At 46.1% G+C, this 24,662-nt stretch overlaps 2 protein-coding genes across 2 annotated transcripts; both read left to right on the top strand.

Moving 5' to 3' along the window:
• Positions 1 to 3,932: 3,932 nt before the first annotated feature.
• On the top strand, positions 3,933 to 4,868 carry LOC121170122 (putative olfactory receptor 3A4). The gene has a single exon (XM_041001073.1). It carries the CDS (start codon positions 3,933 to 3,935, stop codon positions 4,866 to 4,868), a length of 936 nt encoding a protein of 311 aa, XP_040857007.1.
• Positions 4,869 to 20,598: 15,730 nt separating this feature from the next.
• Positions 20,599 to 21,537, top strand: LOC121169992 (olfactory receptor 1L6-like). Its single transcript, XM_041000847.1, has one exon. The coding sequence runs from the start codon at positions 20,599 to 20,601 to the stop codon at positions 21,535 to 21,537; it is 939 nt and encodes a 312-aa protein (XP_040856781.1).
• The last annotated feature ends 3,125 nt before the right edge of the window (positions 21,538 to 24,662 follow it).

Raw genomic sequence — 24,662 nt, 5'->3', positions numbered from 1 at the left:
GTGGCCTGGGAAAGTAGCAGAGGATGGCCCAAAGCCTTGGACTCCTGAATATGTGTGGGAGACCTGGAAGAGGCTCCAGGCTCCTGGCTTTGGATCAACTCCGCTCTGCATGTTGTGGCCATTTGAAGAGTGAATCAGTGATGGATGATCTTTGTCCTCTCACTGTAACTCTGCCTTTCAAATAAAAACAAATAAGACTTTAAGATATTTTAAAATTTATTTTACTTGAAGGTTAGAGTTATACAGAGAGGAAGAGACAGAAAAATACAGACCATCCAACTGCTGGTGTACTCCCCAAATGGCCACAATGAACAGAGCTGAGTTGGTCTAAGCTGGCAGCCAGGAATTTCTTCTGGGTCTCCCACATGGACTTGAGCTATCTTTCACTGCTCCCAGGCCATAAGCAGGGAGCTGGATCTCAAGTGGAGCTTCAAGAATTGAACCAGTTTCCATATGGGATGCTGGCCTCCAGGAAGAGGATTACTTTTCCACACTATCACGCCAGTCCCCCAAACATAGTTAGAAAAAGCTCTCTGTAAGGCTCTGACTTCTTCCAGCTGATTCAGAAATCAGTTGCTACCTACCATGTGGGTTTTCTCCCTGGTGCGTTATCCCTTCTCTAGTATTTTCCTCCTCAGTGTCTGCTGCCATGGCGGACACTAACTGTGCCATCTTCTCCTCCCAGTGGACCTCTAGGTTCTGTCTGTGTCCTTGCCCACATCTGGCATCTGTCGGGCTCACACTCTCATGCAAAAGAGGAGTCATGACTCTGTCCACCTTGCCAACCAGGACCTGAAAAGCAGCGTTTCCTACATTAGGTTTGGTTTCCTAATTATTTCATGTGAGATGGTCCATCTGGTTCCTGTTATCACTTTCAGCATAAAGAAATTTCCAAGAAAACACATTTTCTTAAGTGTTTATGAAGATATAGAAAACCAAAACTGACCAGTATGACCTACCAAACCAGAAATATTGTCAGATGTATACCCTCTCCATCTCATTTCAGATGATAATTCTGCCAATTATTTGGGAACAAACTAGATAGATATGAGTTTACATATTTCATAGGAAATACACAGTATTGAAACACTACATAGGGAAGTCGAAAATTTTGCAACAAAATATTTTAAATAATTTATTATTTATTTGAAAAACAGAATTAGAGAGAGAGAGAGCGAGAGAGAGAGGGAGAGAAACCACTTCCCAATTGGCTGCCAATAGCCGGCGTCCCATATAGGCACTGGCTCAAATCCTGTGCAGTTTCCTGGGAAAAAGAAGCCTTGCAACGGGTCTTCAGGACAGTTTCTGGGTTAACCATATGTGAATAAGGGAGAATTCCCACGGCGAGAACATGATCATTGTCCTGCCAGGAGGGAGAGGCTGCCTCCTGGCTCTGTCACTCACAGGTTCTCTTTCAAGGACAGTGGTGATCAGAAGCTGTAACTCACCCCACTGGCCCATCACACCTAGAGCTATTAGGAACCTCCTCAGTTGACCTTGCTAGACACTTCTGCCTATTGGGGAAGTGTTAGTAACAAACAAGGGATTGTCAACAAATTGTGCTTGATACCCAGGGCCATCTTCAGAAGTCAGAGTCGTTCTGGTCAGAAGATAGCCTACACTTTTTCCTTATGGTGTTGGAAACATGGAGAGTTAGGCTACTCCAGGCTATTGGCTACTGTGGGAGCACAGAAAAAGGAAAGGCACTTGCATAAGATGAGAAAACAAGCCAGTGTTGAGGGTGGTTAACACGAGCTGTGATGTGAGCTGACCATGCAAGGAGTAGGAAGCGGCGGTACTCCTGGGGTCAAGTAGGAGCATGTTCTGCACACACCCCATCCTTTCTGGGTTGCAAGCTCTAGGGCAGAATAGAAAGACACACCCTCTGCTCCTTTCTTCTTCCAGCCCTTCCTAAGACTAAACTGGAAACCCCTGGTTTCAACATCATCCTCAGTGCTGCAAGACTTTCTGGACTTCGTGTACGAGATTAAAATTTAACTATAGTATGAATAACATGACTTCTAGCTCATGACACATGCTAGAAAGCATTTTGTTGTTAAATAAATGAGTGAATGCCCCCTGCGTCCACAGAGGCCATACTTGGAAACATTTGGAAGAGATCCAAAAGCTTGTGAAGGTTCTAGAGATGACTCTTTCCTTGGCAAAGGCAAGTGTTTACCTGGCTTGGAAGGTGTTAACTCCTGGGGCCTCCAGGGGTTGCAATGGGGAGAAGAAATCCCAGTGTGAAAATGACATCAGGTGTTTTTCCTTTCTTCTCTCTCTCCTTTATAAGCTAACCTGGTTGTGGGACTCCCACCCTGGGCCGGGGTGACTGTCCCTTCTCTTTGTCCAGCTCCTGGGTGAGTGTCCCAAGGCCCCTCACTGCATCCTCACAACTTGGGCTTCCATGCAAGTGGAGTTCACGGTCTGGACCCAGGAATGGCTTTTCCCTCTCCCAAGAGCTCTGGTGGGACTTTGGTGCTGGATGGTGAATGGGGCGAGACAGAGAGGACTCAGTGGAATCTAAGGCTCTGAGCCACGGATGGCAAGGATGTTAGCAGAATAGCTTGATCAAGAGCAGACTGAGACAGAAGAAGGACAGTTTAGGTGTGGAAAGACTGATGTAGAGTGGTGGTAAGAACACGTCTGTCCAGAGAAACCCAGACCATTAGATGGCAGTGGATCTACTGGAGATTCAAAAGTGTTATTCTTGACACTTAACCATCAGAAAATGAATCCCTCTCCTCATGCCTTTTCCCCTTGAAGCTCTTCAGCTCCAGCCTTATCTCAGGTAGATTTATGTGGGTGACTTTTGAAGGACATCTCTAGGTCAGAGATTCAAGTGGGTCATCGTAGATGTCATGGGCATGGCCACGTCAAGGCTGAGGAAGGAGAAGCACTATCCAGGTCCACAGTACAGTAAGACTCTGACCTTATCTGGTGATCAGGCTCGGGATGATACGTGGGTGAGATGGCAGGTGATGAGAGCCAGGGCACAGAGAAGTAAACAGCCCAGTGGTTGTGGAATTGGATACAGAGAGGAACTTGAGAATCTGGCAGCTGCCTACCTGAGATTGCAGCTGGATGAGAGTTCAAGTGGGGACTTGGTGAAGCGGCCCTGCTGCTGGGGACTCAGTCATTTGGGTGCTTCAGCCTTGAATCGCTCACCCTGTTAAAACCCTTTGTACATTTTAAAAATAATTCAATAAAAGCCCAGTACTCTGGTGCTCAAAGTTGTCAGGTTTTGCATGAAGAAAAGCAGTGTAACTTTACCATGTAGATAATCTACAGGGCCGGAGGGACACAGACACTTCTGGAAGCTGCTGTGGTGGCCATCAGCCCTCATGGATGGTGCTCCATCTAGTTCTACTGGCTTTTACTTCAGTTTAATCTTTTCTGAAAAGTTCAGAGGCTCTTGGCTTCCCAAGTGGCGGAGTGGGCCATGGCAGCCAGTTCACTGTGGCTGTCGTGGGCATGTTTAGTGTTTGTGTGCATTTGGAGAGTGGGGGGAAGGTGTCTATGTTTCCACTTTCCCCTGAAACTTTCCCTTTCACCCTCGGGGTTCTGGAGCACATGACGACGACTCGGCCACCATGTTCAGATTTGGGGTTTCCTTCCTAGAACTATGGCTTCGCGAAAATCATCTTTTCCTTTCAAATGCTGTGCTTGTGTCCCCTCTGAGATCAATTCTTCTATGTTGAAATCTGCCCAGGGTCACCATTATTCTCCATTGAAAGATTTGCCAGATCTTTTTCTGATAGCACTAAATCTTTGGCTTCCTTTCCTTAACATGTTGGATGTCCTTCCACGCCATCCTTTCCTGGACATTGACACTGAGGTTGCAGTGGTGGCTGTGCTCACAATCTCCTTCCCTGTGGTCCCCCAGTGGCACCTTCCAACTCCTCTCTGACTGCTGCCGGCAGCTGGGAGCCATGGATCTTGGAACCTCAGAAAATGACTCTGTGGTGACTGAGTTCGTCCTGCTGGGTTTGACAGAGACCCCAGTCCTGCGACCCGTCCTGTTTGTCATCTTCCTTCTTGCATACATAACGACGGTTGGTGGGAATTTCAGCATCCTGGCTGCCATCCGTACAGAACCCAAACTCCACACGCCCATGTACTTCTTCCTGGGGAACCTGTCCGTGCTGGACGTCGGGTGCATCAGTGTCACTGTACCTGCTATGTTGAAGCATTTCTTGCGCCAGGACAGGAGCATTCCTTACAGAGCCTGCATCTCTCAGCTCTTCTTCTTCCACCTGCTAGCTGGGACCGACTGTTTCCTGCTAACTGTTATGGCATATGATCGCTATCTGGCCATCTGCCAGCCCCTCACCTACACCACCCGTATGGGCTGGGGAATCCAGCAAGTCCTCGTGGGTATGTCATATTTGTTTTCCTTCTCCAATGCACTGACTCATACTGTGGCCCTATCTACCCTGAACTTCTGTGGCCCCAATGTAATCAACCACTTCTACTGCGACCTCCCACAGCTCTTCCAGCTCTCCTGTTCCAGCACCCAACTCAACGAGCACCTGCTCTTTGTAGCTGCAGCCTTCATGGGTGTGGCTCCCTTGGTCCTTATCGCTGTGTCATATGCCCATGTGGTAGTTGCAGTCCTGCGCATCCGTTCTGCCGAAGGCAGGAAGAAGGCATTTTCCACCTGCGGCTCCCACCTCACCGTGGTAGGCATCTTCTATGGAACAGGTGTCTTCAGCTACATGCGACTAGGTTCAGTGGAGGCTTCAGATAAGGACAAGGGGATTGGCATTCTCAACACTGTCATCAGCCCCATGCTGAATCCCCTGATCTACAGCCTGAGGAACCCTGACGTACAGGGAGCTCTGAGACAGGTGTTCCTGAGGAGGTAGCTTCTGACCTGGCAAAGGTCATGGCTTTAAGAGGTATTGTTACTTGTGAATGTGGAACAAGGACACGATGAGGTGAGATGAAAGACTGGCTTAAGATGGAAAGTACAATGACAATGATCATTGCTCTCGCTTCTGATACCCATATCAGGCTGCGATCTAAGTGACTGGCATCTCTCAGCTGATTGCATCCTCATAACCATATAAGGTAGATAAATTTATAAATTATAAACTAGGAAACCTCAAAGAGGCCGAGCAACTCCACTTCATACAGCTAATGGAAGTCAGAGCTGGGTTTGAATGTAACCCATTGTCTTTCAGGAATAATGAACTTCAAAGGAGAAGGATACCCATGAGATGGATAAGAGCGATGGGCAATGGAGAGGTCAAAAAGAAAATGGATATCTGTGTAATGACCTTAAAAAAAACTGTAGGTATAATGAAAGTGGGAATGTAGAGGTCTTTTTTTCCTTTTTACAAATTTAGTTTCACAGCAGCTGGTACAGGTTGAGGGAATTGCTGATTTCAAGAGAGCCAACAAAAAATGAAAATGAATTTGAAAACTTAATTCAGAGGGGATAAGCACTGTTTAGGAAAACCATGGAGATGAAGTAGAGTTCTCTGGAGTCTGCTAAGACCCCCGACTGGTGACATCATCCACCTGATTCTTACGCATTTGAACAAGTAACTCCTCCATCTACATGTGAGAGATGCTTGATAGTCTGGATTTGAGATATTTGATGCTTGAAAAGAAGTTTTATTTGTATTGTATATTTGTCTCCTAGAATTTTCTGGTTATGAGCCCTGAATTCACAATAAAGGTGATATAAAGAGTACTCAGTGTTACTGAGATGAGTGATTGCCTTGTTTTGTGAAAGGTGTTGTGCATACTTAGTAGTATCTTTTTTATTATTTCTATTTGAGGGAAGATTTACAGAGAGAGAAGGAGAGACAGAGACAGAGAGTAAGATCTACCTGTTGGTTCACTCCCGAGATGGTCACAATGTCTAGAGCTGAGTTAGTCCAAAACCAGGAGCCAGGAACTTCTGGGTTTCCCACACGGGTGCAGAGGCCATCATGTGCTGCTTTCCTAGGCCATTGGCAGGGAGTTGGATAGGAAATGGAGCAGCCAGGACTCGAACTGGCACCCATGGGATGCTAGACCACAGGGACCACAGGTGGAAGTTCATCTACTATGCCATCACGCTTAGTAATTATTAAGGGTTAAAAAAGAAGCCGACATCACCAGATTGAATCCAATACTAAGTTAGACCTGATACATTTCTCCAAAAGCAGAATTCTCAAACTAGTAACTGATTCGGAAAGAATTTATCAAGCACCTGGAAAGAACTGATGGTGAGTTGTAAGGTTCCGAGAGCAGCATAACCCACGCTCTGGCCTCGCTCTGGCCATGTAGCAGAAGAAGCCAAGCAGGTCACAAGCAGGTCACAAAAGCGGGATGTCGGATGGAATACAGTCAGAAAGAAAACAAAAGTCCTCTCTGGCAGGGCAGAAGGAGGGTTAGGAAAGGCATTCTGGAAGAGCTGGACTGGAGCCAAGTGATGAAAAGTGAGTGAGCATTTGTCAAGGTGACCACGGGGCGGTCACTCCAGGCTGAGCGGAATCTGAAGGCTCTGCCGGGAGCAGTGGCAGGAGGAGGACATGGCCGTGGTGGGAAGACCGTTGGATGGGAAGCCAGGGAATGAAGGCCGCAGAGGAAGACAGCTCTCCAGTGAAGTTCAGGGGTGTCAGGAAACGGAGACCGCGAGGAAGCTCATGGAGAAACGGCATCCTAAGGGAGACTGGGACTGGCGTTTTAGCGTTGCCTGAACACCAGAGCAACTGCGTGTTTGTTAGCAGACACACATCAATAAAAAGGAAGATCATCAGTGAAGATCACAACAGAAGTGTGACAAAATGCAGCAGAATTCAGAGGTGCCTGCTCTCTTAAATATTGATCTACTTACTGATGAAAAGAAATGAAAATGTTGGAAAATGTGGTAGGATATATTAAATGAGTATTGCTTTCTAGATAATTCTTGCCTCTCAGCCATTTCCTTTTCCAACACATGATTTTGTTAACAATTCGATCAATTGTTAACAGTGTCTATTCATACCTTCCTTCAAAGAATTTAGAATTTAGAATGCATGGGAAATTTTAATGGAAGATATTAATTATATTGATTGAGTTTCACAGATTATGATAGAGCCCAGAGATTTAACAATCCCTTACTTAAAGAACATTCACGCATTAGAAATCAGTATTATATTAAGGTATTCGTATAATGCTTAAATAAATAAACATATATACAAATTCCTTTTATTTATTCATTTACTCAATGACATCTTACTGAAACCCTAATAAAGGTCCAGTACTTTGATGGTACAGAAATGAAAACTCAATCTCTACCCACAGATGAGTTGGTGTGTTACAGTAAGATGCTCTACCGATGTTTGTTACTGATATATATTGTTACTGTATATTTTCATTTCTGATTCTTCAGCATTTTTGCTAGAGGCCTGCCTTCCTCTCTCAGAGACTAGTATGGAAAGTGGGACTGAGTATAACACCACTAAATATACCTGCAGCAGTTATTTAAATGAAAATCATTCTTTTCAATTCACAAACCCACTTTCATACTCAGCATCTTATTTGATTTGCAAGACATGCCTCACTGGCCTACAGTGAGTGTCTCATTATTTATCCCTTATTTTGCAGGTGAAAAACTTGAAGTGCAATACAATACAGCTGCTACTTGGTTAAGGTCACAAAGTGTCAGGATAAATTATACAACTTAAGCTTGAGATCTGGACCATATCTCCAAGACCTGGTAGAATGTTCTAACTAATTTTGAGTGAAGCTGTATAGAATTGTTACTGATGTTTGTAATAAATTTTACTAGAAAAATTTATCATGTTCTTCTTTAATCAAGTATTTTAAAGAATCTACTTGCAACTGAAAGCCAACCAACATACCTAACAAAATTTTAGCCTCTCCCACCAACTCAAGACCAAAGCACAAGGACCCAATACATTGTTATTTTTTCTGAATTTCAAAACTACTTTAATCACACCTATTTCCTTTTCTCCCTATATTGAATTTGAGGAACAACAAAAAAAAAACCCCAGCATCTAATATACACAAATTGGTAGGTAGTATATCAATATTAAACAAGATAAATATCATTAAACATTGATGGTTACCAAGGTTAATGGAGGAAGTATTTTTATTGGAAAGGCAAATGTTAACACAGAGAGAAGCAGACACAAAGAGAGAAAATCTTCCATCTGTTGGTTCACCTCCCAGATGGCTGCAACATTCAGAGCTGAGCCGATCTGAAGCCAAAAGCTTCCTTCCAGGTCTCTCACATGGGATCAAGGTCTCAAGGACTTGGACTATCCTCTGTTGGTTTTTCAGGTCATAAGCAGACAGCTGGACCTAAAGTGGAGCAGCTGGGGCACACATCAGTACCCATATGGGATGCTGGTGATAGAGCATGCCATGCCACCATGCCAGTCCCACCATAATCTCATCCTCCGTTAGACATCAACCTTCTCTGTGCATCATTAAGATCATCTCCTCTCCACAGACAATCCCTGCCCTGTTGCCCAGTTCTTATTGTTTTTATGGAATTCCAGGAAGGGTGACTAATCTTGGTCGGGACATATGCGTGTCTTAGGTGGATGTAGGCTCATAAACGTTTGAATGTAAAGGAACTTCTAGCAGTATTTTGGCCTAGCTACCCCGACTCCAGACAGCTCAAATCCAAAGAAACATGTCCCAGATGTGATCAGTCCTCAACAGGCCTGGGAGGTTTTGAGTCCATCCCCAGTTCAAGGATCCAGCTCAGCAGATGTCACCCAGTATGCCATGGGACATACACACGTTGGGGATGCGCTCACACACCTCTCAGCAGTGCCTCCTCTCCCCACATCCAGCCGTCTATCCTCACCCTCTGTCCAGCCCAGGCAGAGTTCCTTCCACATTGCAGAGGAATTCCACCAGGGTTCCATTTCTTCTTCTTTTTCTACTGCCACACAGCAGCATGTATAACGCTCCATAAGGTCTATGTGCTCGTTTGAATTTTGCAGCACTTCTGGTGAAGAACTAGTGACACTGACCCTTGGAAATGCCCGAGACAGTCCAGCTGAGCAGAGACCCTTCGCTGGGAAACCTGGAGATCTAGACTCCACCAGATTCTGTTCCCTTAGCTTTCAGATCTGTTGTAGATTTCAATCCTTCATCTGCAAAGCGAGTTCCTTGTGAGTCTGCTGGGACTTTTTTCCTTCACTTGTTATGGGATAAATACTCAGGCCCAGAAGATATCAAAGCTGGAGGGAAACAAGGAACAGGACAGTTCAATGGTCATGTGACAAAGCTGGGAACAACTGGGCAGAAGTGGGGCCTTGGGCCTCAGCGACTGCAGAGTGCCTATGTGGAAGATGATGGCAGTGGACCAGGTACACATGTGAAGGCCTGAGTGGGAGCAGCGAAGGAAGCAGAAGAAAGTGAGCTGGGGCAGTTCACTTTCCAGGCAGAAAACAATTTTATTTTTGGAGTTTATATGTTTGTAGGATATGGGAAGACAAAGACACCAGAACCCTGAAATTAATTCAGATCTTTATTTGGTATCTACAGGGAGTGAACGGGCCAGGTCAGAAGGCAAGATAAAAGCAGACCTGGCATCATGTGGCAGGCAGCAAGGCAAGCAGCACATGGTTTGCAGAGTGAAGTCAGGTGTGACAGGGTGAAAGCCGATTGCACTGGGCAGTGGGAGGACCTGCACTTGGGCTGACATGGCCCTCTGTGCAACCTTGAGCAGCTCAGTTTCTGTGGGCCTCAGATTTAGCACCTGCGAGTTGGAAATCAGCATATGCATGTCAGCTGATTATTCTGAAGATTAGACAAAGCAAGATGCAGAATCACTGATTTGAACAGTGTAGAGGGAGATGGGAACCCCCATTGGGTTATCCTACTTTCTAGAATGTGTGTCCTCTTCTGACAAGGGTCAGAGGTGGGATGTCTCTGGCCCTCCCCCAAGGCGCAGTGGCCAGTGCTTCATCTGTTGCACCACATCAGCCCCACGCTTCCTTCCTGGCAAAGGGCTCAAACTGCAGAAGCCACGGTGTCTGTTCCCCACCCCCAACCCCGACACACACTACTCTCCCAGCTCTGGGAGGGATCATGCTTAATCTTCTGGGTCACAAGCACTTCAGACATTTTGGGGTTGGAGATGAGAGGCAACAGCTGAGAAACACTGCTCACTGCCCGAGTTGGCAGGGCCTCGGGAGGCACTACCCACGAGTGTTCCCAAAAGGTTCCCACAGAGACAAACAGGATCAACAGTGGGGACCTGAGTCCTGCTGAGTTCTGCAAACAGAATCCTGTAATTAGCTCCCGAGTGAGAGTTCAAGACTAGGGATTTACTTTTGGACTCCCAACTAACAAGGCCGGAGGGATGGGGTACCCAAGAAAGGCTGACTTCCTTTTTGGTTCTTACTCTGAAAGAAACTAGGACCTTGGAGAGTGGAGCAGGCCAATTAGCAACACATGATTTCAGGAGTCTCGTTAGCAAGACTCATTAGCAAAGTTGCTGGTAGGGGAAAGCTGAGTTCAGAATGAGCACTCCTGGGCATGAGCCTGCCTCCCTGCACACAGCAGGCCTGGCTCCTTCCCTTTGTGTCTGCTTGGGGCACTGCAGCTCTTCCATCCACCTTCACATCCCCACAGGTCTCTTCTCCCTCTGGCCCTCCTGTCTCAGCACGTTTGTTTTGTAAAATTCCATGCTCAGCAATGCCACTGTTCTGTCACTGGCAGTGGCTGGCTGATGTTGCAACTGCCTCCTCGCTTTCTCCTTCCCCACTCACTGTAGCTGGCCCCCTCTGGGTAGTTTGTAGTTTGTCACCATCTAGAGCACACTGCTTTGGGAAGCATCTGTATAACTCTTTCTTGGAACGGCCCAGCTGGTGTGCGACTATTTTTAATGTTTTTGTGAAGATTAACAAATGAGAAATAATTTGGATGTCTGATTTTTGTTCCAATTCAGTGTGACAGGGCTATCTTCCTAACCCTCACCATCTCCAGGTGTTACCAATTCTAAAGTCTTTGCAGGAGTAAAAAGTGCATCACTAGCTCCCCCTCCCCTGCTGTTTTGGTCTGTGGTTTTGGGGGAGACTCTCCTGTTGCTGTGTGCGGTGGCCCTTCCTCGGGGAGTTAGCGAATGCTTTCCTGATTACTTTGCCTCTCATGAATGCCATGCTACAGAGGAACATTGCTAATGTAGTTGAGTGCATAGATGTTTGTTTCCCAACTTTGGCCCTTGCTGTCACACTTTAACTCTTCTCCTGTGCATTTCAAGCTTACATAAAAAACAGCCATCTGTGTTTTCTACAAGTTCTTTTGTGACCTTAGTTTTTACATTTTATGTTTTATATGTAAAATTTGCTTTGTGTGGGGTGTGATACCGGGAAGGGATGCAATTTTAGTTTCTGAGCTCTACAGCCTTTGTCTCTACACACACTTATTCTGGCTGATGCTTTCTGCCCTTGGGTCTCCTGGGTGGCTAAGTCGAGGGTGGACATGACTCACGCACATACTGTGATCAATCTGTTGCAGGATGGAGAAAGAGACAGTGAAACAGAAGTGGATATTCATGGGGAAAGTCAGCTGGCAAAGAGAAGCTTCCAAGGGACGCTGCTCTCAGCTCAAAAACCTGCCTCCGGGGTGATCGCACTTTTCAGGCGTGCAATCCCATCTACCAGCCTTCACATATGGACAGAGAAGATGACTTTCAGAAAGTTTAAGAAAATGCAGATTTTGAAAACCTGGGCATGGGTTTCCATTTTAAATTATCTTTTTAAAAATCTTAAAGTTTACGCAGGCACATATGGAATGCCATGTGATGAACCGAAACCTGTATCTATATTACACTATGTATATAGTTATCTCCTCAAATATTTAGCATTTGTTTGTGGTGAATCTTTGTTCATTCTACTTTTACAGAAATATACATTATCTTCCCCAGCTGTAAGCAATGGCTGGGTTTCATTGTACCTAGGCAAGTGTTACACTGCTGGGAGAAAAGCAGCTATTGGCTGATGGCTATCCCGGGCCTGGTTAATGCCAAAATTGTGTTAACTGTATCAGTGTGTCAGCATAGTCACATATTCTATTTTTTTATATGTTGGGTGTAGAAGCTGGCACATCAATAGACATGGTCTGAGAACCTGCACCCAAATTTGCATGGGCCATGGGTAGGCAGGCAGGGCTCCAGGCTGGCACAGCATCCTGCCAGAGGATCAGGCACCGGGGGAGAGGGGCTGTGGATTGCTCAGGGAAGCGAGTCTGGAGATGTGTGGGATGGAGGACTACTGAGGGAGAATGCGACAGGTGAGGAGTGAGCTGTGACTTCTGGGGGGCTTCCACCAACCTGGCGACTGCACTTTCAGGTAAATGAGGTGGCTGAGACCAGGTGGTTTAGAGGAGAGAAACTAGAGGTCCTTTTGGGGTCAAATCAATATACCTGTCAATGTGGGAGAGCTGAACTGGGATTGTTGGTATCAACCACCGCCTATTGGCACACAAAACCGCCATGGCTGGAGGGCCTGCCTAACAGTGCTCCATCACAGTGCCTGCCAGTGAGTGCTGGAACAGGGGGTGGACCATGTTAGGTTGGGCCATGACACTAACCAGCTCATGAGATAACTGGGTCTGGGAGCAGATTCTGGGGGGATCATGGGCTCATCCCTGTGGGATTGCCATACCAGCTGGTTTGCTCAAGAGTTGAGGTGGTGATGGACTGAGGTAGGCATGATCATGGAGCTCAACAACACTCGTGGGTACTGAGGTTGGGAATAGGTTGTAGCACCCCACAGGCTTGCCCAAGAATTGGCTATGGGGTGATACAGGCTGCAACATCCACCAGCACAAGGCTGACAGTGGGAGGAAGACTGCTGGGTAAGGGCCTAGCACCCACTAGCACATGTAAGATCTAGGTCTGGGAGTGGGCCTTGTGGGAGAACTTAGGGAACTTCCATGATGGTCATGGCCTCCCACTAGTGAGCATGAGTCAGGGTTGGGTGTTGGTCAGGCAGAACAGAGCTGCTTCACTTGTTGGCAAGTGTGTGGGTTGACTCTGTAGGGGGTAAACTTGGCAGGGCCAGATCAAACCATAACACAATGGCATGTGCAGGAGCCAGAAGGAGGCGCAGGCCATGTCAAGCTAGATTAGGCTATCACCCTTACCAGCTTGCATGAAAGTCAGGGATGGGAGCAGGTTGGGCAGGGCTAGGCTGCAGCACCCACCAGTGAGAGTTGAGACTGTGGGTGGGCCAGGCTAGGGTAGGGTGCACCATCTGATGGCAAAGAGCAAGCTGTGTCAGAACAACTGCTGACATGCACAAGATGTGTTGTGGCTAGGAGCAAGCTTGGCTGGGGAACTAAATGGACATTCCTGCTGGGCTGCGGCTCCCACTAGTGAGCATAAAAGCTGAAATGGGGGCTACAAACTGGGCTGGACATGGCTGCAGCATCCCTCAGCATGGATGTGGACTGTGTCTGGGGTGTGCCAGACTGGGCTCCAGCACCTGCTGATACTCACAAAAGCCAAGGTAGGCATAGGACAGCTGGACTAGGACTCTGCATCTGCTGAACCACAGGAGAGCTGGGCCTGAGAGTGGACCAATTGTGGCTGGGCTGTAGCACCCAATAGTAGCAGTTGGAATGGCAAGGACCCACCTTTGTGCGCAAGATCTGCCACTGGGAGAAGACTGGATAGAGGACCTTGGGTAACTCCTCTGTCAGGACATAGTCCCTGAAGGTGAGCTCAAGAACCAAGGCTGGGAGCAGCCCAGACCATGCCAGGCTACAGTACCCGCACCTTATCCTGATTCTCACACTTCCATTGGATTCTATGAACTGACCCAGCCTGGTCTGAGCCATACGTATGGTCTGACCATGGAGTGCATGTGTCAGAACTGGGTCTCCATAGCTGTGAAGGGCTTTATGGTGGATGGCATGCCCAGATTCTCATGGGAGACACGATGATCAGCTCCTTGAGGCCTACAGAGGACATCTAGTACTGTGAAGGGCAAAACAAATTGTACAGCTCTCCTGGGCAAGTATCTGGGTGAATTGAGACTCTAAGGTGAACTATGGCAATGGGCCATGGAAGGATTTCCTCAGCCTTGGAACAACAAAACCAATAGCATCTCAGAACTGTCAAAATCACTTAAGCAGTATCCTCGGAACATGCTCCATGTTGGGGACCCTGGGATGACATCAGATGTCCTTCCTCCATCTCTGGGTACTGATGCAGTTGCCTGAGATGAGATTTCATCCGTTTTGAAGCCAAGCAGCACTTCATTGTGTATATGCACTACATTTTCTTTATTCATGCTTCTGATGATGGACACATTGTTTCCATTTCTTTCCTACTGTAAATAGTGGGAGGCAGATGATTGCCAGATTGAGTCCATGGCCATTGGATATAGACCCAGTACTGATATTATTGGGTCATATGGTAGTTCTATATATCTTATAGAGGGTTATTTATTTATTTATTTATTTATTTATTGAAAGCCAGAGTAATGAAGAGAAGGAGAGACAGAGATACACAGAGAGGTACCTTCAACCTGCTGATTCACTCCCTAGACAGATGTGAAGCAGCTGGGACACAAACAGGTGCCCATATGGGATGCTGGCATTGCAGGCTGTGGCTTTACCCACCAAGCCACAGTGCCAACACTAGCAGTTCTGTTTTTAGTTCATTGAGGAGCTTCCATATTGTTCTCAGCAGTGGCTGCACTAACTTACATTGTTACAGTATACAAAGATTCAAACCTATTTGTTAAAATTCCATTTCCCCCCACAAACTTTAAAAATACCTTTCTACACACCAAAAAGGATCATGTATTCTGCTATTTTCTAAAAACAAACAAACAAACAAACAAACAAACAAAAAACCCAACATATTCTCCTAGAACGACATCGTTTTCCTATACATAAGCAAAACCAGAGTACTGCTTAGTGAGCACAGTCACATTACACTAAGGTACACGGGAGGACTCTGCTTACCACAGGGGCAGTTGAGTCCAGGAAAGGTCATGCCGAACCTGACAAGGCCCGGTTCCCTCTCCCCAGGCCGTACTTAGAGTGGCACTGCCGTATTCATCTCGGAACACTGATCTTCCCCCAGATTTTCATAGTTGACCAACTCCCTTGTCTTTGCAGCATATACATATATATATATATATATTTTCTTCTAAATAGTGCTTACTCCAACTCACCAGCTTTTACTTACTAAAATTACACTGTTCAATAAAATTACAGCAATTTATAACTTTGCCTTCATGAAGAAAATAAAAAGCAAGCGAGAGAGAAAGAGAGACAAACCTCAGGTCACTTTGAGGCGACTTGGAAGTTTTTACAAAATTCTTCAGATGGTTTACAGCTAGTCTCTGTTATATCTAACAAACTCTTGCCCTGAAACCAAGCCACTGCATTTCCAGTTGCACATACGCTTCTCAGAATAGAAAAGGTGCTTGAATCATGGCGAGAAATCAGCAGCCCAAGCCCCTCACTCCCGGAGGTGACAGCCATTGCTCAGTTGTACAGAGGAATTTCTGACCTAGAAGTCTAAGATTCTTCCTAAATGCGAACAAACCCATTGGGCCTTTGACCCTTGACAGGTCACCAGTGTAATTCCTAATTTCAGGAACTTTGCACATACCGAAGTGAGTACAAATTAGTGTGATATCCTTCTTATAAACTAATAATAATGCTAATAACTGCCCACAGGGGTGTTATTTTAGGAGGAAAAATGAACGTCACAATTATTCAGATGTTTAGATGTATTACTTTGCAACTTAATGACATATATATGTGTATGTATATACATACATACGTGTGTGTGTGTGTGTGTACACACGTGTATTCTTGTGTCCAACTGAGCATAGTATAATTTTGGAAATTACTCCAAAGGTCCATTAAAAAGAATATGAAACTTTATGATATTTGTTTCATACATATTAATTTGAGAATTAGAATTAATTATGCAAATATGAAATTAGTTTTACATGGCTTCATCAGAGAAAAATTATAAATGTGAAATGTCTTGTCTCATAGCTTATAGTTCTTTCAGAAGTGAGGCATAAGCCAGGCCAAGGCTCTGGGTCGTAGTCAGACCTACTGACCTGGACTCAGACAAGAAAAGACAGGCAAGCACATCTCATAGAGCAGAGAAATGCCCCTAATGATCAAAGCAAATTAAAATGCAGAAGTTTCCCTCAGAGCCAAAATTCAAGTAAAAGAATAATCAATATTTTAAAAAGAGGGTCCAGCATGATGGTTCAGTGGCTATAATCCTCGCTTTGCATGTGTTGGGATCTCATATGGGTGCTGGTTCATATCCTAGCTGCTCTGCTTCCCATCCAGCTCCCTGCTTGTGGCCTAGGAAAACAGTGGAGAATGGCCCAAAGCCTTGGGACCCTGCATCCACATGGGAGACACAGAAGAAGCTCCTGTCCCCTGGCTACGGATCAGTTCAGCTTTGGCCATTGCAGCCATTTGGGGAGTGAGCCAGCAGATGGAAGATCTTTCTCTCTGTCTCTTCTTCTCCCTGTAAATCTGCCTTTCCAATAAAAATAAATAAATCACATATATATATGTATATATATATATCTTTAAAAGAATTAAAAGATCAAAAGACTGTTTCATAGTGGGTAAGGCAGACATTGAGCTAGAAGCTAAGACATGGGACCCAGGCATCCCACACTGGAGTGTTTGATTCGCAGCCCTAGCTCCTGAACCCAGGGTCCTACTAATGCAGACACTGGGGAATAGAAGATGATGGCCCAAGTAGCTCATGGTCTAAGCAGCCAGGTTCCTACAACTCCCTTGGGAAACCTGGATGAATTTCCTGACTTCTTTTTTACCTAACTGTTCCAGGCATGTAAGGAAGCTGAGGGAATCTCTCTTTCTCTGTCTCTCTCTCTCAAGATATACTGCCTGGCACCCCTTTCCCCTGGTCTCTTCCCTCCAGTACTGGCTGCCAAAGACACATCCCCAGAACTTTACATCCTCCGACCCAAAGGAATCATCAGATGCTGCCAGTTCACCCTTCTCAATTTACCCACAAGGAAACTGCAGCTCAGAGAGGGAGAAATGACTTGCCCAAGGTCAAGAGGTAGCATGGACTTAGAGATTCTCCTCATTCAAGGCTTCATGTGACTCCAATTTAGAGATCAATAGCACCCCAGGATGCTGAGTAAATGTCCCATGGACTGTGGCTGTCCACTCCACAAGCATTAAAAGGCATGCCTGGTGCAAGGGCAGCTAGCAAGGAGAAGGAGTTGACCTAAGGAGCATCCATTCACCTGGGGAGTGAGGTTGGTGCTGCTACCTTTCAGTGAGCAGCACAGGGCAGGAATGGGCTTCAGAACATACAGCAGAGATACTCTATTTCTGGCACTTGCTGGGCAGGTCCAAGATGCCAGCATCTCCCAGCCAGGCTGTGGAGGGGCGGAGGGTGGCAATTTGCCAGTCCACCCAGAGCAGCTCCCTGTGCACATCAGCCTGTTTTGTCCTCATCCCAGATCTTCCTCTCTAGGGGTGACCCTGCCAGCAACTCCTGCTTCCCCTCTCCTTCCTTCAATTCCTGGATTAGTTGTGACCCTGCAAATTGTGGCAAGTCTGGGATGCAGGGGAGGTCTGCTCCGTCCAGGCATCCTGGGGCCCTAGTTCTGTAGCATGTCTCCTTACAGCGCCATCTAGAGGAACTATGGCTCGCCCTGGCCATTTCCCATTCCCTGCCTCAGGAGGCTGAGAAGAGATATCATCATTTCCAGCCCCTGTGACTAGTGTGGCTGGTTACCACCCCAAGAAATACTGATTCCAATTCTAGGTTCTCAGACACCTTTGCTGGCTGTTCCTGCTCGGCCTCTTGAGCAAGTTGGGAGTGGGAAAGCTGGCTGCTTGAGGGCTTGAGACATTTTCACGGGTCCACAGGCTGCAGAGGCCACTGCAGTTCTCTATGTAGTTCATTTTATTAATTAATTGCTGGGTGACCTCCCACTGTCCCTGTCCTGCAGTCCTTTCCTCTCACCTCTGCCTGCTAAGGGAAATCTTTCCCTCTAGGGCATAGCTGCCAGAACTGCCCTCTGCAGCTTAGCCTGTGGGTACAGCCTAGGGAAGGCAGGGCTGGGCATGCTCACAGATGAGTTGTCAGGCAGGGGAGTTGCTGGCAGAAAAGGGGAGTCAACAGGTGGCCAAAAATAAGATAAATATGCAGATAGCATGAGGAAGCAGGCTGGACCGGAGATTTGGAGCACTGGGATGAAACCCTGACTTGTCCCCTGATCACTGAAGGGCCTCAGGTGCCAACTTCTCTTGACATTGCCTTCACTGCTTGCGGCATGGGTGTTGGGTGAGGTGACAGCCAAGAAACACTGCCAGTTGCATGGCACAAAGATAGAAAGGTGAGCTTTTTGTGCCTGCACTTCTGAATGCTCTCCTTGCCTGGTGTCTAAATTCCTGGCAAGAATTCAACACCATTATTGGATTTACAGTTGAATAAATCACTAAAGGAGAAGAAATGAAAAGTTGGCATGGGATGGTAGAGGACATCCCAATGTTAAGTGTGTAATTGGAAGAGCATAGTGGGCTATCACTCGGAGATTGTGGGCTGGACAGAAACCCAGAGTGAGATTGTTGGGGTCAGCAGTGATTTCGCTGCTTTCCCACAGCCCACTCTCTGCTCTGTGAAGACTGACAGCCCTGACAGCAGGTAGAGCATGGAGGTGGAGTGTTTCTATGCAGATCTACATGAGATCTCAGGGAACCTTACAGAAGCCGTGGGGGTCTGTGTGGCACTGCCAGTGTCTTTGATATAGGTGGCAGGCATGGCACGGGTTGGCTTCTGTATGAGTCTGTGTGCCTATGTCTGTATGTGCCCGTCATGGCAGGTGCGAATCCATATGTCAGGAGGTAGCTGAGCATGTCCGTGTCTGGTGTGGGGCCTGTGGGCTTCCATGTCATGGTGTACCTGAGTGTTCGCTGCAGAGATATTGCTTTCTGTCCAGGCTTTAGGGTGGTGAGTTGCTAGATGCTTTCTGCTCTGGTCTGCCCCCTTGAACAATCCTTACTGCCCATGGTTGCAGCAGGTGCCTGTCACATGTGGGTCTCAGAAGAGGTTCTGCATGGTGACAGTTACAAAAAAGCAGAACACTGACAGGAACCGTCATTGGAGTGTGCCTGACACCTCCTCTCCTCTTCTTCTGCCTCTGTTCACCTCTGTTTTCTGCTCAAAAACCTTCATCCAGCAAGCATCTATTGGCTAAGCTTTGTACTGAGTTTCCTGGACAAGCCTCCCTCTTGGGAGGGGCTGCCCTGCTAAGCGCTGACCTAGTCCTTCACTGGTAAAGGGTGGGCAGGTTAGGTGAGTAGCCCAATAGTTCTAGAAACTTTGGAATAGTGGAAGAAATCTGTGCAGAGGTTTAAGGAAGAGACTGAATGGGGAAACAACACAAACACGTATTTCCGAGATGATTAAAGTCACATGGCTAACAGCAATTTAGAAGTTTCTGTGAAACTGATTTTGTGCTAAGGTGACAGCAGGGACAAACCTGTCCCATAGTCCATTGTGGATATTTCACCTTCTTCCTTTCATGACTTTCTTGCTAACAAGCACACACCATCTCTTTTCGTGTTCCCACACAAGGTCATGTCTATTGGGTGAAACTCCTTCTGTTCTCTGAGACCCAGGCCAAGTCCCACCCCCGGCATTCTTCCTAGGAACAACAGCATGCTCTCAGTTGGTTCACAGAATTGGTAAAGGACTAAACCCCCAGCAAAGATGCTCCAGGCTACACTGAGGGCAGAAGCCAAGACTCACTCATCTTTCTGTCTTCAGCAGCCTGTGGACCCTGGCCATAAAGTGTCTATCTCCTGCTTTTGTAAATAGAGTGTCCTGGGAGCTGAACCATGACCATTAACTCATGTTATTGTCAGTGGTTGCTCTGGACTACAATGGGAGAGTGGTGGAGTTGTGGCTGAGACCATAGAGACTGCAAGCCTAAAATATGGACCATTTACAGGAAAGAACTGTCCTTCCTGAACCAGCCCATGCGATGCGGTGAAGAACATAAATGGGAAATGTAGTCAAGAGTTTTGTGAAAACATTCAGACTGGTATTAAGGCAGTCTGGCTAATGCCTCCGACCTAACTTATTGTCTAAGCAAAATAAATAAATAAATAAATAAGGAGGTAAGCAGATGATGGGTGCTCGGATGGAGATGGATGACTGATTGATGGCTGACAATAGATGACAGAGGATCAGATAATTTTGAGGCTTATTCTGCACCAAGCACAGTAGTGACAAGTACTTTAAACTTCTTAGGCACTTCATCCCGCAATCAAGCGGAGGGGTAATAATTCATATTTTTCCCACTAAGGGAGAAGATACTGAGGCTCAGAGAGGTAGAGCCAGGACTCGAACCCAGGTCTGATCTACTCTGAAGCTTGACACTTAGCCATCTGAGAATTTGTTTACTTGTAAAATTTGGATTATTGGACCAGCAGTATGGTTTTAGCCATAGGAATCAAAACTCTTACCTATCATTTATCTATCTATCATTCATCCACAGAGCCTCACAGATGGAGCATCATGGGAGTCCCAGGACTTAGCCCTATTGCTCTCTCGTCTCCCCACAGCATCAGCACGCCTCCAGGCACTCCATGGCACTAGTTAACCTCACATCTGCCCCAGAATTCATCCTTCTCGGCCTCATGGACGGTGCAGACGCCCACCCGCTCTTGTTTCTGCTCTTCCTTAGTGTCTACCTGCTCAACGCCCTGGGCAATCTGAGCATGGTGGCGCTGGTGAGGACCGACAGCGCCCTGCGCTCCCCCATGTATTATTTTTTGGGTCACCTGAGCATCGTGGATGTGAGCTTTACCACCGTCACGGTTCCCCGGCTGCTGGCCGGCTTGCTCCACCCGGGCCAGGTTGTGTCCTTCCAGGCTTGCTTCTCCCAGATGTTCTTCTTCGTGGCCCTGGGCATCACCGAGAGCTACCTGCTGGCGGCCATGTCCTATGACCGTGCTGTGGCGGTGTGCAGGCCGCTCCACTATGGTGCCCAGGTGACACCCAGGCGCTGCAGGGCACTGGTGGCGGCGTCCTGGGCTGTGGCGCACCTGCATTCGCTGCTCCACACACTGCTCATCTCTGCTCTCGCCTACCCGCCCACCGCCGCTGTGCGCCACTTCTTCTGCGACATGACTGTGATGCTGAGCCTGGCCACCTCGGACACATCCGCAGCGCAGACTGCCATCTTCTCAGAGGGCCTGGCCGTGGTGCTGACCCCACTGCTCCTGGTGTCCCTGTCTTACTGGCGCATCCTGGTGACGGTCCTTGGGGTTCGGTCGGCGGGAGGCCGGCGCCGCGCCTTCTCCACCTGCGGGGCTCACCTGGTAGTGGTGCTGCTTTTTTTTGGATCTGTCCTCTCCGTCTATTTCCGGCCATCGTCTGCCTATTCGGCCCGCTATGACCGACTGGCCAGCATAGTCTATGCAGTGGTGACCCCGACCTTGAACCCTTACATATACAGCCTTCGAAACAAAGAGGTTAAGGGCGCCCTCAAAAGGGGGTTTGGGTGGAAGACTCAAGAGGCATGAGGGTGAATAAGAGCTAAAGGAAAATATGGGATGATACGATTTGGGGTAGAAAAGCCTTTCTAATTATATTTATCAGATATACACATGAATAGGTTGTATATTTGTCAGAAAGTAAAAATCAGTTTATCTACATCAAGATTTAAAGTATTTAGTAAGGGAAAAACACATCTCTACCAATGTCAATAAATGAATAGCAAACTGACAGAAATGCCACTTGTTAAGACAGATAAAGATAGGGCCTGATACAGTAGCCTAATAGCTAAAATCCTCAACTTGCATACGCCGGGATCCCATATGGGAGCTGATTCATACCCCAGCTGCTCCACTTCCTATCCGGCTCCCTGCTTGTGGCCTGGGAAAGCACCAGAGGACGGCCGAGGTCCTCGGCTTCACATAGGAGACCTGGAGAAAGCTCCTGGCTCCTGGCTGCAGCCTGGCTCAGCTCTGCTCATTGCTGCCATCTGAGGAGTGAACCAGGAAACAGAAACTGTTTTTGTCTCTCTATCTCTCCTTTCAAATAAACATGAAATAAAACTTGGGAAAAAGTATCTGCAGTAGCGCCCCCTAACTTTTAGCTGCCGTTAGGAGAGAGAACAGAAGACACTAGAGACCCACCACTGGATTCATTTCTTTGTTGCTTAGGCATTTTTGTGGTATTTATTACTTTCAGAATCAAAAGCATTAAAAAAAAAACGAAGAAATAAAGTCCATACTGGCATTTTATTAAGAAAGTTTTTTTTAAGGTTGAATTTTTAAAGCCATAAATTCTTTTCAAGAAACATGAAAATGCATTCAAATGAAATCAGTAGATATCTTTTCTACATCTAACAGATGCAAGGAACTGAATGAGGCATTATAAAGACAAGAGCACACAGGCCTTCAAGATGCTCTAATATTAGACGTGGTAAGAGAAATAAACATACAATAATTGCAGAAGAATATTCCAAGGAGTAGGAGAGAACACCTCCCTGGGAGTCATAAACAGATTCTACTCCTTTGTTGCCAAATATGTGACCTTAGGCTATTCTCTGGGCCACCCTGTAGTGTTTGTGAATGAAACAATGTTTTTTTAAGACTAATTAATGTATTATTATTTTTAATATCCATGTGATTTTAAAATTTTTACTTCTATGATTAGTAGTAGTATTTTATGATAGAGTTCCATAGGCCCTGGGATTTCCCTTACTCCCGCCCCAATCCCCTGCCCTCTCACTGAGTTCTATATTATTACTGTATCATACTTCTTCATACAAAGTCATATGTCCATCATTGTGGGCATGGACAATGGCAGAGAGTCCAGCATCCTATTGTCAAATTACAGAAAATAGTTAAATTGGGAGTCCATCTTAGGTCTGGAAGTAGAGATGCATACTTCTTTGTATCTTTTTTTTTAATGCTAATAACACTGTATTATGTGATAAGTTTTATAGACACTGGGATTCCCCCCACCCCTCCCACACATTGTATCTTCACATCTGGATATGATCGTCTCCATTACAGTTATTATACATCCCCTTAAATGAAAAGCCACAAAAACAATAACAGAAAGAAAAAAAAAGAAATTAACAACACCATGAAGTTAAACAACATGCTACTGAATGACTGATATGTTGCTGAAGAAATGAAAAGGAAAATCAAGAACCTTCTTGAAGAAAATGATGCTTATGTATGATCTATGAGTCGTTGGAGAATTTATTCAGAAGGAAGTGTTTTAAAGAGATGAAATTAAAAAAAGTAAAAATCCATGAGATACAGTTTCTGCTGATCTTTGCTGGTGAGATAATTTTTTGTTGGTGAGACAATGTCTCCTGTAGGCAACAAAGATGGGTTCTGTTATTTTAATCCAGTCTACTAATCTATGATGTGTGGTTGATTAGTTTAAGACATTTACATTCAGGGTTAGTATGAATGGGTGTTAATTTGGTTCTGTCATTTCAGCAATGTGTTGCTCACTGATTTAGTCTTTCGTTGCTATTTTACTGGGATGTTCTTCACATTTGCCTTTGGTCTTGATGGGTGCTATTCCTCTTCTCTGTCAAGACGACATCTTGAAGTATCATTTGTAGGGCAGGTTTGGAAGAGGCATATTCATTTAACTTTTCTTGACTGTGGAAGAATTTTATTTCATTTTCAAAGACAAAAGAAAGTTTTGCTGGGTGCATTATCCTGGGCCAACAATTTTTTTTTTCTTTTAAAATCTGGAATATGTTGCTCCATTCTCTTCTGGCCTGTAGAGTTACCTGTGAGAGGTCTCCTGTGAGTTTAGTTGGCATTCCTTTATATGTCTATTGATTTTTTTATGTGTACATTTAAGAATCTTTTCCTTACGTTTGATTGAAGAGAGCTAGATTATGTGCTGTGTTGTGAAGATTGCTTTAGGTCAACACTGTTGGGAGTTTTGTGCCCCTCCTTGATGTTTTTTCCCAATTCTTTCTCTGTATTAGGGAAATTTGCCCTTATTATTGCGTTGAATACATTTGTAAGCCCAGTTTCTCTTTCTGCACCTTCTGTGACTCCAATAACTCTTACATTTGGCCTGTTTCAATTCTTTAATACTTTTTCGCCTGACCCAGTTTTGCTTCCAGCTTTTTATTTCCCCCTGGTGACAGTAATTATCTTCTAATTTTGAGATTCTTTCTTCTGCCTTCTTCATTCTATTTTGGAGACTATCCACTATACTTTTAGTTTACTCCACTGTATTCTTAATTTCTGATGTATCAGCTTTCATCCCCAGACCCAGTCCACTCCCAAGCTGAGGGAGTCTGCATCCATGTCCAGACCAGAACACAGCCCCCACTCTGGCCCCTACACTCACCTGTGGGATCCACAACCCAGCCAGGGCATCCCATTAGTCCCCCAACCAAGCCTGATCCCAGCCACAGATCTCGTGTGTCGTAATGGCTGCTCTGACCCAGCTTGGCATAGCCTCTCATCTGTCTTGGTCTTTGCCTTTGGATGCTGTATCCTGGCCTGCCCAGCCAGCCCCCAATCCCAACTCTCTCTGGTGGGTGCTGCAACCTGGCCCTACTCAGTCTGCTCTCATCCCTGGCTCTTGTAAACCAATAGGTGTGGCAGCCAAGCCTGGTATGACCTGCATTCCAGCCTGGTTTCTGCATTTGCCAGTG

The sequence above is a fragment of the Ochotona curzoniae genome, unplaced genomic scaffold (genome assembly GCF_017591425.1).
Source record: "Ochotona curzoniae isolate NIBS_2020 unplaced genomic scaffold, NIBS_Ocur_1.0 scaffold_2453, whole genome shotgun sequence".
Classification (NCBI taxonomy): domain Eukaryota; kingdom Metazoa; phylum Chordata; class Mammalia; order Lagomorpha; family Ochotonidae; genus Ochotona; species Ochotona curzoniae.
This window is presented reverse-complemented; position numbering and strand designations above follow the sequence as displayed.

Coding starts and splice junctions, on each gene's coding strand:
- LOC121170122 (XM_041001073.1), top strand. CDS start 3,933: ATGGATCTTGGAACCTCAGAAAATGACTCTGTGGTGACTGAGTTCGTC.
- LOC121169992 (XM_041000847.1), top strand. CDS start 20,599: ATGGCACTAGTTAACCTCACATCTGCCCCAGAATTCATCCTTCTCGGC.